General features: G+C 44.2%; 1 protein-coding gene across 4 annotated transcripts in view; it reads right to left on the reverse strand.

Moving 5' to 3' along the window:
* Positions 1-9,457, reverse strand: part of WAPL (WAPL cohesin release factor) — a 65,588-nt gene extending 56,131 nt beyond the window's left edge. Inside the window, exons 1-2 of one of the 4 annotated variants that reach the window (XM_017807083.1) lie at positions 9,438-9,457; positions 4,964-5,487 (exon numbers count right to left, since the gene is read on the reverse strand). In XM_017807083.1, the coding sequence (XP_017662572.1) occupies positions 4,964-5,465 (502 nt within the window). In that variant the 5' untranslated portion in view covers positions 5,466-5,487; positions 9,438-9,457. Of the gene's footprint in view, positions 1-4,963; positions 5,488-7,981; positions 8,321-8,646; positions 8,687-9,437 lie in introns of those variants that run through there. The other 3 variants (XM_017807082.1, XM_017807081.1, XM_017807084.1) reach the window with 3 other exon arrangements.
* Between the last annotated feature and the right edge of the window lie 4,425 nt (positions 9,458-13,882).

The raw sequence follows: 13,882 nt of genomic DNA on the forward strand, positions 1-13,882 counted from the left end.
AGAAAGATAATATTACTCTGACCTAACTATTATCTTAAATGTCCATGTCACCGTTAAACACAAAATAGAAGCTCTGAAACGATTTGAAAGCAATATCCTGCCCAAGCTCGTTGTCAAATGCAATTATATAACAAACCTGCATTTGAGAAGTTGAAACTTAACTCTAAAGATAGGGCTCCCCACCCACATAATCAGGATGCAGAGGCTTTGCACACACAGTCCCCGAGGTACTATCAGGATAGTCTGTGGGGAACAGACCAGATGACTTAAACCCTCTCCTTGCCAAAGGCAACCATTTTCTGCAAAGTGCTCTGTGCTCTCTGGGCTTTTCCAGCAACTCAACACAACTGGATCCTGCATCCTGGGCCATGGAGCAGGTGAGCTCCTGCACACAAGCACAAGCCATGAAGAAGGATTGCATCTGCCATTTTGATTTGATTCCAATGCCCGCACAGTCCCCAAGTGAAAAACAGGGCACTGAGACCTACCTAGCAAAACAAAAGAATCGAATACAGTCAACAGGCAAATGCTTCCTTAAAGCACCAAGAGCAAAACTACTGCCAGAACAAAGACCTGTTTGAGTACCAGTACATAGCAACAAATGACAAGATGATGAAGAGCTATTTTCATTATTAGTCTAAACGTTAGGAGGAAAAAAAAGAAAGCAAGTATCACAAATACATTACATGCAATAATTTGTTCTTTTAATCTTAAAAAGCCTCAAAGGGCACTGCCAAGACAATAACCACAAAATCTGTACTTAGCATCACAACAGAGCAGCAAGGGACACTATTCCTATGCTGTTCTGTAGTCTGGAGAGACATTTTAAGCCATTCTATTTTCTATTTCTCCACAGCAAGCAAAACACATTTTCAGAAAATAAACTCACAGGCTTTAAAACAAACCAGACTTAATCCACGCACAATTAAAAAACTTTTCATTAAAAGCACAATTAAACACCTAATATTTTCACTCAGAATTAATGTAAGAAAGGAATATTATTTCATAGTCCATCAACAGGAATACAAGGTGTGCAAAGATGAGAGACATCTCCCGACCCAAGTGCCTTCTCCCATGAACAGCACCAACCCCATGGACTAGATCCTCCAAAAGTCTGAGTTACAGAGCTCAGCACTGTGCACGAAAGCAAACGAGAGCAGGTGATCACAACATCCAGAGTCAAAATGCAAACCCTCACACAACAATGCCAGTATTTCCCTAAACTGAAAGAGCCAGAGCAGGCAAAGTAGTTATCTAATCTGAAACATATTCGTACACTCGTTATGAAATGCCACACCAACTTTTTAAATTCATCGAGCTTTGACTTTAATTTTCATCTGAAAAACTGTACTACATTAATTTAGACCTACAAGCTAATACAAATATTCTAAAAGAGCAAAGTTATAAAAGTTTTTTAAAACTAGGACCTCGTGATTTGCTCTGCAAGGCCATAAGTGTGTTTATACTAAAGCTTGTGTGCAGCTGAATACAGCATGAAATACTATTTGGGTTATGCCTTACAGAATAAGTTTAACAGTTAAAAAAATAAACAAAATCCCACCAGAGTGTTTCAAAAATCCTAGTAAGTATTCTCTGCATGTTTTCACCTTACCCTACTGTAAGGGTCTCCCATAAAAACCTCACTTTCTAAGTTGCTGCATTTTAGCTTGATATTAATTACCAGTGTGGTATTTTTCCAATGACACAACTTATTTTCTAGATACCAAGTCCTCCAGCCTTCACAAAGATGACCTCACAGTAACTATTAATACTGAACAGTCTTTTGTTGTTTCAAATTTACCTGAACGCTCATCTCTAAATTACCTGTTACACACAGGATTACTCATGGACATTCTTCAGACAGTATTAAGCAACATCAGGGTAAGATTATGAGAAGCTTTACACATTAAGAGCTTCTCAAAGCCTTTAAAATAAGATTGTTACAAGCACTAGCTGAAGGCTATAAAAAAAAAAAAAAAAAAGAGACCAGTAGGTTCTACCATTTTAAATAAAAGATACAGATCCTCAACTGTTACACCGCTGCACAACTACTAAAACAAACTCCCAAAACCAACTGCTTCTTACTATCAAACATTAGTTAAAATTAACCAACATTGCCTCACCTTCATTTTAATGTCCAAAGGAATGCACATGGAGGCAGAACTGGAGCAGGGTTGACTGCACCTCTCACTTTGTGCATGGCCATGTTAAGGCACAGTTTTCAACACTAATTCTTAACCTTATTCCACCCAGGCTAAGAATTCAGGTACATTAAGATACAATGATGGCACACGCTCTCAGGAAGTCAGGAGACCTCCACTCATGCACTGTCTAATCAGTATTAGGACAAGGATCAGCAAACTGCACTTTAAACAAGTCAACAAGCCTTTTCTTGAATATCATACCAACATAGCCTAGTTTTCTACACCTAGAGATACACTGCTGTATGTGGGTTAAGGTTGAGCTCACATTGCAGTCTCTTACACTGGGAATATTAATATTCTTCTACCTGCTCGCTTTCCCCACCCCCATTTCCCTCCTCCTCAGGAATAGTTGAGCTTGGAAAAATGTGGTTGAACCTGGTGGAGTTCAAGAGTCACCAGAAAGGGGGAAATAACTACAGGGAGGGTGAGGACATGTCAGCAGTACAAGTACACTGACAAGTACCTGTACACTCCCCATGGTTCCCTTCCCCTCCAGAACCCTGCCCCAAATCAATCCCATTGACTCTGCAGTTCTGAAAGGCAGCCTTCCCAGCAAACCTGACTTAGCAGTCACTACAACAAAGAAGCCTTTGAAGCACCTACATTTACACTGGCTGACTATACCACTATCTCTAATTGCTCAGTGTTCTGAGCAACGTCCTCAGAGACAATTTTATTTGTTTTGGATCGGTTTACACACAAGCATAACAGCAGCTTAAACCATCCAAGTTCCATTTACACTAACTGTCAAAAAGAAACACTATCACCAAGACTACAGCCTTTAAATAAGGGTAAGGAAACCAAAGACCCTCCTAGGATGTTCTGCAAAGATTCATTCTCAGTTGATTTCAATTTCTGAAGAAAGACACGAAATGGCTTTTTATCTTCATTTGTCTGGGTGTCAACAGAATCTAATACATTCTGAAAGAACAGGTCAAGATCCACCTTGGCCTTCGCTGCTACTGGTTGAACTGCAGTGATTAACAAATATTTTGAACAGCATGCAGGAACAGAATTCCTTCAGAAAACTGTTGCTTAAGGAGTCTTCCTCTCTGCATCCACAGCGCCACCACCACACTCAACAGCCCCTGATGGCCTTATCCACCAAGACTCATCAGCTTCCTTCCATTTAGAGCAGTATATTTATAGTATATACAACACTGTCTTTTAACAAAGAGTTCTAGAATTTAAATAAGCATCAAATTTAAAAGTTTTTCTGTGCTAAATATCATATTTTATTATTTTTCACAAGACTGGAACCAGGAAGCACCAATGCAACAGCTGAAGTCTGTTCCTCCCGGCCTCTCAAGCACTACGAATTTTCAGAGCTCTATTAACTTTTTCTGCCCACAGCTCTCTCACTTTCTTTTCCAACCTGAAAAATAGTGTTCTAACAAAGCTTTTCTACAAGGAAACCATTTCACTGTAAAACCTGTTCTGCTACAATGTGCTCATTAACAACCAAGGAAACTCATTACTATTTCTTGTCCTTGTAAATACTGGAGGATGAACTTATTCAATCACTCATGAAAACTATATTCAAACTTAAAAAAAAAACATTTCCAGGCAGAAGATAAATCATACTTACAGATAAACTGCTGAAAACCATATGAAAATAAGAAATACTTTATCAGCAAAAATAAGAGCAAGATCAAAAGGCAACTACACATCCCACCAACGTGCCTGTGAAACTACAGTTCAAATCAACATTTCTTGTGTTTTCTTCAATTAGATCACTAACAGAATCATACTGCAAATAACTGAGCTATGCATATCTTCTACTATTCAGTATCTTCTTGTCCACTGTCTTATAACTGAACAAGTCCACTCAAATTTCTGATCCCAGGGTTAACTATATCTGCGAAATTAAAGTTACATAAGTTCTTCTCATTAAAGCTGATTTTGATAACCCAGAGCAAGTCAGTAGGTGTCATCTTCATCAAGGTTCAGCTAATGTGATCTTCTGCCCAATTATAGAAGCTGTAGTTTAATCAGCCCATTATACAAAAGCCTCTCATGAGATATAACAACATCTGATCTCCTCCAAAAAAGACTTGAATAAAATTACAGAGCTGTTCAGCTCCACGGGCCTCGTGAATTCTCTCTCAGAAGCATTAAGGTACCTTACAAACACTAAGGAGCCCAGAAACAGCCCCTAGAAGACATTCTGACAGAATTCAGTTTCACAGGCCTGAAGCTTTTTACCTACACATTGATAAACATGTGTTAATTACAAACAAAGCCAAACAAAAAACCTTTGTGCAACTGAAGTTCAGAAAACTACTTTTTCCATCCAAATAATGAAATAAGACGTGTTATAATTTGTATCTGCACCTGCCTGGTAGTAAGCACATACCTGCACTAAATTAAAGCCAGAAGCTTAATAATAAAGCCTTCCATTACCACTAACTCATCCCTCTTCAAAACACATGTTTAAAACCCACAAATGCATTGAGCAATTTCAGAAAAGGAAGATGATGATTCCATTTTATTCCAGGTGGTCTAACACACTGCACTGAATCTAAAGCACTGTATCTCAATCTGCAGACACAAGGATTAGAGTGCCAAGGATCTCACACCAATGTGTAACATGCAGGATGCTTCCAAGTGTTTTTAGTGTATCCTCTACAGTTTTCTATAATTAATTGTCCCACGATTTTATTAGAACATTTAACGATCCCCTGAAAACACAAAGTCTAAAGGCAGATTAGCAAAAATCAGAGGAAAACAGAAGTATCTGGACAGCTGAGCAAACATACCTGCAGCTGCAAGTTTAGCACTACTGCCCTTGCATTCTCCATCTTCCATGTTTTTGCTTGTGCTCTTTTCTTTTAAGAGAGGAACAGTATTGTCAAAAGGTATGCACTTGCTGGATGCAACATTTTCTCCACTGTCTGGCTGATTCATTCTGCTGTTAGCTTCAAGTAGAGGAGTGAAGTCTTCAGACTGAGCAGCTTCACCGGGTTCCAGCTGAGAGGAGCTTTTAGCCTGTGCCACATTCTTTGAAGACACAGGAAGAGATTCTTCATCACTGTCAAATCCAAATGGATCCTCTGTTACCTCATCTTCAACTTTGGGTCTTTTAGGAACTTCGGAAATATCTGGTTTGACACTGGGCCTCTTCTGTCCTAATTTGGCCATGAAGGTGGTTTCTCCCCATTTTGTACTAAGGGTGGTCCGTTTGTTGGAAAACACTTCATCAAACTTGGAACTGCCGTTTCCCCCTTTCCGGCTGTAGGTCTTTCCAAATCGGGAGGTCATTTTGGCTCCTGTTTCATATTCTCTGTTGGAAAAGAAAGAAGAAACATCAATTCACCAACTTTTTAGCACAAATGATTGTTATTTCCACTCTTTATTGGGCCTACAAGCACCAGGCATGCACATTTCACATGAGCAACTGATACATCTTCCGCTTCTTTCTCAGACTCACCCATTCACATGTGAATGTCATTATATCCAAAGTTTCTGCACTAAGTTTCTACCAAAGTAACTCAAAATTCACAGAATCGTGGAATATGCTGAGCTGGAAGGGACCCATCAGGATCATCGAGTCCAACTCCTACTCAGTTGCTTGCACATTTATAAAACAATGGAAAGCTGCTAGGAAGACATTATTTTTGGTACTGCTTTGCTCCAATTTTATATTTTCAAGTATTGAAGGCACTGCTATTAGGAAACATCATGAAACAAATAAACAGTATTTTCACCACATCTGAACATGTAGCTCCCTGCTAGAGTCCAACAGCACAGCATGGCTTAAAGAAGACTCTTTGCAGTTATATACAAAAACTGTCAGAATATTTTGAGCTGCTGTAGATATTTTAAGTACTAATTAATCAGAAATAACAACAGCAACTCCACCCCATGTTCTTCTCTGATGCTCAGACTTAATGAGCAAGTATATTACTCAGTAATACGAGGTGGTTGATGCCACCTGCATCAGTCCTGCTCAGGACTGGTACACAGCAATACCCCCTGAGTAAATCTGACTGACCACAGGATGGGAACAGAGACACTTCTCAATCCATTTCTAGGAACACAGAGGCCACCTCAAGCAGACCAGCATAAACCATTACTGTTTACTGGCTCTTACAGTTGTAGCCAACTCACATTTAAGTATGAACAGATTAAAGAGGGACACATTTAAGAGTTCCTTGCATGTGTTCTATTTCTACTTTTGTTTAACTCAAGAAGAAAGACAGAGCACTAGGTTTTTGTTTCCCAAAACAAATACTTCAACTACCAGACAAATGACAACATAAACCCAAAACCATCCTATCTGTTTTGTAAACCAGTATTTCTCTCTTTTTGGCCCAAACCCGGATAGGAAATTGCAGTTTTTATAGTCAGTCTGAATCTAATCAAGTCCATCTTTCTCTCTGAAATTCTTCTCCATACTAGAAAAAAGTCTGTTAGGAAAGGCAGGCAGTTATTTATGCCACAGAATCAAAGAAATACAACTTTAAAAGTGTCAACTACCTTCATATAAAGTATATGAAAAATAACTTTTGAAATAGTTGCTAGTATACTTATCACATGATTTATTTGTTCAATACAACTCTCCTTGTTTGTGATATATTTGAATGAATTTGTGGTATATTGTCTTGCTTCCATATTTCCGTTTTCATCCCAAACACTTGCAGTTTCTCAACCTGAAGTGCCAGTCCAGCTTCTGCCAAAATTGCCAGACTGGTTCCAGAAGTGTCCCTCTATCACTTCACTCCAGCTGAACTGTCTCACTAATAATATTCCCCTTTATCAGACCAGGCCAACCTCCACTTATTGCACAAACCAAGCAATTCACAGGGAGGAAACCCACGGAGAAAATGTGAACTGAAAGCATCAAATCTGAACTCCAGAAGTTTACCAGGTGGATGCTGTTGCAATGCAGAGGAGATACAGGAACACAGGAACAATCCCACTGGGAAAGGCTCTTCTCCCCCAGGGGTTCAGCAGAGAGATGGCAGAGGAACATGCTTATCTACTGACCAGAGTCCTGCTGGGAACCCCCACTCTGCAGATGGATTCTGTGTGCTCCCAGTACACAGTGCTCTTTAACCCCCTCTCCTCTTTTCCCCCCCAGTGTCATCGGCACAGTGCTCTGTGCTGCTCCAAATGCGTCGCTGCCAAACTTAATTCTTTTTTTTTTGCTTCCCTCTAGGTAGCTCCAGTTTTTTATTTTCTATTCACGCATACTTCCGCAAACAAACAGCAAAACAAATGTAAATGATCAATTTTATTTTGCTGATGCTTGAAAATATTTGTAACAGCAACCAAAATATTTCAGACCAGGAAGGCTACGTTTTAGAGCTACAGAAACTAAAGTGAAATGTTTATTAATATGTCAGTTTCTATACAGAAAAAAAAAAAAATCACTCATCATCAGCACATTTTCCTCCCCTAAACCTTCAATATCTAAATATAAGGATTATAAAAAAAAAATACTCAAATAAGTCTTTTCAACACTACATTTCCAGCCTATGCAAAAATAGCAACAGATTTAAATTATGACTTGTGGTTTGCAGTCATTATTACAGAGAAGATTCCTGTAGTCAAGAGGGTTTCATTTTTAGGAAGTAGAGCCACATTTTCCTATTTATAAATTTTGAAATTAAGATCGTCTCATAAAAAGCTTTAAATCAAAATATCAAGACCCACACTAACATTAAATATGATATAAACTGGTAAAAAGACGAGTGAGATTAAAGATAAGTAAATACATTGGTGCCTCCCTACATGAGAGCATCAACAGAACAGGATTTTTACTGTTTACTTACAATTTTCTCTTGCTTTTCAGTCAGAGTGAAATAAAAAACTTGGCCAACTGCACTCTGTTTCCAGTCCCTGCCACCCTCGCCTGCATTGTGCTGCAATATTCGGAGCAGTGCAAGCAAAGTAAATACACGTAAAAACTCGACACGCAGTTGTCCCGCATTTCCCAGCGTTAACTCGGAGGGCCAGCTGGACACAAAAAAAACCCGGTAATTCCCCAGGAAGCCCATCAGCCGCCCCTCCTCATCGCTCCTCTCCACACCGCTCCTCTTACATAACCAAAGGAACGAAAAATAGGTTGAATGCACGAAGGCAGAAGGAGCTGATGAAATCCCACGGTGACAGTTTCTTTTTTCCTCCCTCCCTCCCTCCCCCCGCGGCGGGGGGGTGCGAGCGGAACCGGGTCACCCCCCCCGCTCCTTGATGTCATTTCCCTTCCCGCCCGGCCGCTCCCCCGCCCCGCCGCCCCGCCGGCCCCATTACACAAGTGCCCGGGGCAGGGGGCCCGGCACGGCCCCGGCCCGCGCCTCGCCCCCGACCCCGCTCCCGCCCCGCAACTTCCCCGCGGGCCGGGGCGGCCCCGCACGGCCCTGAGGCCGGGACAGCGCGGGGGCCGCGGCTCCGGCCCGCGGGGAGCGCCCAGGCCTCGCTCGTCCCCGCCCGGACCCACCTCGGCAGCAGCGGTGGCGGCGGGTCCCGGGCGCGGGCCCGGCCGATGCGGCTCCGGCCGCGGCTTCGGGCCGCCCAGGCGCCGCCCGCGAAAAGGCGCTGGGCCGGCGGGGCGCCGCCTGCGCCGCTCCGGCAGAGCAGGACCCCGGCGGGGTGTCGCGGGCGTCAGGGCCCCCGGCGCCGCCTCCTCCGGCGGCGCTTCCTCCGCGCCGGGATTATCGCCGCGCTCGGGACGGGCCCCGGGACCATCTCTCCGCCATTTGCCCCCGCTCCTTCCTGCCGTCACGGCGCGCGCCCCGCCCGCCCGCGCCGCCGCCAATCGCCGCGCGCCCCGCCCGCGCCGCCCCCGCGCCTGCGCCTCTCCCGCGCGGGGCACGACGGGAGCTGTAGTTCGCGGCGCGGCGCCCGCCAGGCCCCGCCGCGGCCCCCGCAGCCGGCGGGCGGGTCCCATGGCATGGGTGGCACCGAGGGGCACAGACCGCCGCGGCGGGACCCGCCACCGCCTCCGCTCCGTGGTCCGGAGGGCGGGGTCAGCGGGGCCCGCCGCGGGCAGCGCGCAGCAGCCCCACCCCGGGAGCGCCCGCGCTCGGGCCCGGAGAGGGGGCGGTGGGGCGGCTCGGGAGGGTTCCAGGGTACCCCCGGCACCGCCGGCCCGGAACGGGGAAGGACAGAGCCCTCCCCGGGAGTTGGGGAAGACGCTGAGCCCGCCCTGCGCGGAGCCCATTAAAAGTTTGCCGTGCCTCGCCCCGGGCACGGAGCCGCTTTGCTGCTGGCGGCGCTGGCGGCACTCACCGCGCCCCACAGCCCGGCCCGCACGGCCGCGCCCCGCGGGACACGCGCTCGGCACGGGAGAGCCCCGCGCAGCGAGAGCGGTGCCGCGAACGTGCGGCTCGGACGCGCTCCCGCTTCCGCGGGCTGCTCCGTCCACCCACGTGCGTTAGATTTATGCGCACCTCTGAGGCTTTAATCAGTGGTACGCGCACCGCGCGGAGCGAAAAAGCGCTCCGCGGAGGTTGTGTCATGCGGCAAACACGTGCGGGCATCAAACAGCCACCAAATTCAACGTTTTACGTTCCGCAGGCAGTATTTCGTAAAATGCTTGTGGAATAGAAAACTAGGGATGCACGACTAGAAAAGCAATATATTAAAAAAGAACATCACACTCACAGATGTAGTTTGGTAATTTTTCAGAGGAGTGAGGAACTCGGAAAAAAAAAGGAGCAAAAAAACCTCTACAACCTTGAGCCTAAAATGGCCTCACAACATGTGCTCATATTCGCCATCCATCATTTGAGGCTTTATAGTACAGGTCCCAAATGCAAAACAAAAAAATCTAAGAGGCTGATTTCACTGCATGGAACAGGTTAGAGTTGTCTCAATACCTCTAGTTAAGAAACATTACTTTTTTTCTTAGTTTTATATTTACTTTACCCAGTGCAAAATCACTGGCCTTCAATGAGGAGATGCAAGACTCTGGTTTTGTTCAGTGATCCTGTGAGTCAGTCTGGTCTTTACTTGATACCTACTCGTGTGTTGGCAGCTTCTAAGTATTACTTCGGATGGACAAAATGTGCTCTGTAAAGCCAGTGTACAACTGGTGCTACCAGAGAAAGGGAAGATAAAACTGACTGGGCCTTGCGAGGAGATGTACAAGATTCATTGGAAATATGGTTGGGATTTGTGTTGTGTGTCAGAGAAGGTTTACAAGCTCATCTGTATCTCACCACCTGACTCAGTTATTGAAGAGCCACTGGAAACAGGTTACTAACTTTAAAATTCATAATTTGAATACAAAAAGTGAGATTTTTTTTTTTCTGGGACTACTCTTGATCAGAGCTACTAATAAACGCATTTAAACTTGAAGAGTAAAATGGAGAGCTAAACCAGTTTGAGTTTTGCATAGTCTTACTTGGTGACTAACTGATCTGTTAGACAAAGAGGAAAACACAGGATTGTGAGAGCTCAAAATACCTTGAGGCTCTGTGAAGTTCTTTACAACTTAAAGAAAAGTTTGTCCAGAGAACCAGAAAAAGTGAAGAATGTGGCCAGAGTAGGGAACTGACACCAAGAAACTAATAGGAAATAGTTTCTATTTTGATATGAAGTTAAAAGAGTTGAAATTAAATTAAAACTGTTTCTAACGTAGAGCCTGGGCTACCTAAGTCACTTATTCAGTAACTTAAAGAATTTTGCAGTCTAATGATAGTAACTGGATGTCATTTGAAAGCTCACACACCTGATACCTCTGGGATAGCTTCACATTTCCAGTCTTTGTAGACTCCCCATACAGAGTACTCTAAACCACTGCAGATTCATGGTCATGATGGAATTTCCCATGTCTAACAGCAGATAAATTAAACTCATTTATGTGCTGCCTGTCCTATCTTGGGTATCAGCAGAAGTCTCTAAGCCTAGTAAAGCCTTTTACTAGGCTGATGATGGAAAACAAACATTGTTGTGTTCAAGAACAGCAGAGATGGGCCAGTTTTGCTGCCCCTAACATACTTGAGATACTTTTGAAAATTTCACATCTTGTGTCTTAATAGGCTTGGCAGTTAACATGTTAAGCTTTGCTATTTCCATTTTCATCTGGCTTACCTCAAATATGCAAGTACCAAGGCAGAGCAAACAAAAGCCAAAAATCTCATCTCTGTTTGGCAGTAGGTAAGTTTAATTCTCAGAAGGTGGAATTTAACAGGCATCTTATGCTTTTTGTGAAATTCCATTACTGATAGTTACCATCTCCCTTCACACACACACAAAAAAAAAAAAACCAAACCAAAACTCATCCACAAAAATCTTTTACAAAAAAAAAAAAGCCAGACATGAAATACTGCAGTTTGGCATTTGCCTCCGTGAGAACAGCAGTAGGAGATAAGCAGCCATCTTACAACTGTAGCTTTTCTACCTTAAAACTTTTCTGAGAAAGGCATAAGTGAGTCTTACAGCTTCCCATTACTGTCCCCCATCAAGAGAAACTATCATCTGTCCTACTTATAATAAAGTCAGAAAGCCCTGAAAAGCACAGCTTAAATACATCAAAGCTACTGATAAGAGAGATGAAAGTATAACAGTAGAAGGAACATATAAGAGGGACAGAACAGTTATTTGGATGCATTACCTCTTAATACACTCTAGAACCCTCCCAGTTCTCTTTCTGGGGTTCTGGACCAAGATCTCTGTGGGGGGAACAAAACAGACTTTTCAAAATGAGCTGTAACCTAGTACAGAGTCTTTCACATAATTCAGTTTTGAGACACCGTTGAAACATTTTAAACTGTTTCAGTTTCTTCCAGAAGAAAAGGTAGGCAATGCAGCAGGAAAATGGAAGGTTTCCCATGCAGCAGATACCCTTGGGGCAGATGAAGACAGTCATATCCTCCCAGAAGCTGTCAGAAAGGTTTCTCAGTGCTGCCTCATGGACCAAACCTAGCATTTGACAGTAATATCAGCTTAACTGAGAGTACAGGCTTTAAAGGGACCATAGCACTGGGTAACCTTCATACCAAGTACATGAATTAACAGCACAACACATCCTTGCTCCACCCCTTTTCCCACAAAAAGAGAACGAGCTCCATAATCCCTTGCCCTGTTCCCTTCAATGTGCTGCCCAAGCAGCAAACAGCAGCTCACAGGAGCTCTCCTCATTACTCCTCATGCCCACCCCACTCCCCTCACAACTGTGCAAAGCCAGCAGCCTCTCAGTCCACTCATCAGCTTCTCCTTTGCCTCTTCCCTGTTCTTCTGTCTCAGCCTAGTCTCGATTTGCCTCCCAAGTCCTCCCCAGCTTCCTCTAGTACTTCCTTCCTTGCCTCTTGTCCAGGTGGGAAGGGATGGGGGTGAAGAGGATGTCCTGCTGCACTCAAAGCTGCTGCAGTGCTTTCATGTCCCAGTTAGCACCACTCAAAATGCTAAACATTTTTTGGTGCTTTTTGCCTTTTCTCTGCAAAATGTCAATCCCCTCCTGTTCCCGTCCTTCAAATGTCACCGGGCACACACAGGTAAGGGTGCACAGGCCCTCGACATTTCAATTCACCGGGGCTAGAATGTCCCCCTTGCTATTTGCATAGCAAAGGTGAAGGGAGGGTAAAGAGCCACATTAAGTAACTAATTACCATACTTTGGTCAACTTCTCCAAAAATAGTTAGTCACTCACACGTTCCTTTCGTCAGTATTGCTATTAACGCTCGCAGCAGCAGCTCCCCCGGGGACTGGGCAAGAACAGCTGCACCGAGAGATGCAGCAGCTGCATCTGGGCACATGTGGTGGGTGCACCCAGGCTGGACACTGGGTGCCCACCAAAGCTGCTCTGCCACTGCCCTCCTCAGCTGCACGGGGGGAGAGAAAATATAACCAAGGGCTCATGGATCGAGATAAGGCAGGGACAGATCACGCAGCAATTACTGTCACAGACAAAACAGAATTGACTTGGAAAAATTAGCTTAATTTATTACCAATTAAGTCAGAGTAGGATAATAAGGAAAACTAAATCTTAAAACACTTTCCTCCCATACCCCCCTCTTTGCAGGCTTAACTTTGCTCCCAGTTTTCTGTACCTCCTCCCGCCCTCACATATTCTCACTCCTCTCCTCCAGCTGCAGTTGTGCACTTTTCTTCTTCCTCTTTTTAAATCCATTATTCCAGTGGTGCTGCCACCATTGCTGATGGACTCAGCCTTGGCCAGTGGTGGGTCCGTCTTGGAGCCAACATTGGCTCTATTGGACACAAGGGAAGCTTCTGGCAGCTTCTCACAGAGGCTCCCTCTAGCCTACCTGCTACCAAAACCTGGCTACACAAACCCAATACAGCCAACATAAAGCAGAATGTACAGGGGCAGGGAAGGAGGGGGAGATCTGCAACCCAAGTATGATTTCTGTGAAGAATATGGCTTTTCTTAGTGAGGCATTTCCAATGGATAACGTATTGCTTATTTCTGACACTGACCCCTGAGAAGAAAGACTGAAAGGGATTCTAACAGGGGATCTTTATACAGTTTGGGATCATTTTTCCAGTATTTGCATCCTAATGGAGCTATCTCCTCATATGAGGTGGTCAAGCCAAGGCATTAAGTTCAGTAACCAAAAGGTTAAAACAAGTACTGTTGGACAGAACAAAGGCATATTCATATGAGTCTCAGTTCTCCATGATTAAACAAAAAAAGAAAAAAAAAAAGTTCCCTGGATTGTGGCATTACTGAGCCAGGCCCAGGCAGCCAGCAGAAAAAGTTGTGCTACTCC

Source organism: Lepidothrix coronata, unplaced genomic scaffold (genome assembly GCF_001604755.1).
Source record: "Lepidothrix coronata isolate B3197 unplaced genomic scaffold, Lepidothrix_coronata-1.0 Scaffold17, whole genome shotgun sequence".
NCBI lineage: Eukaryota > Metazoa > Chordata > Aves > Passeriformes > Pipridae > Lepidothrix > Lepidothrix coronata.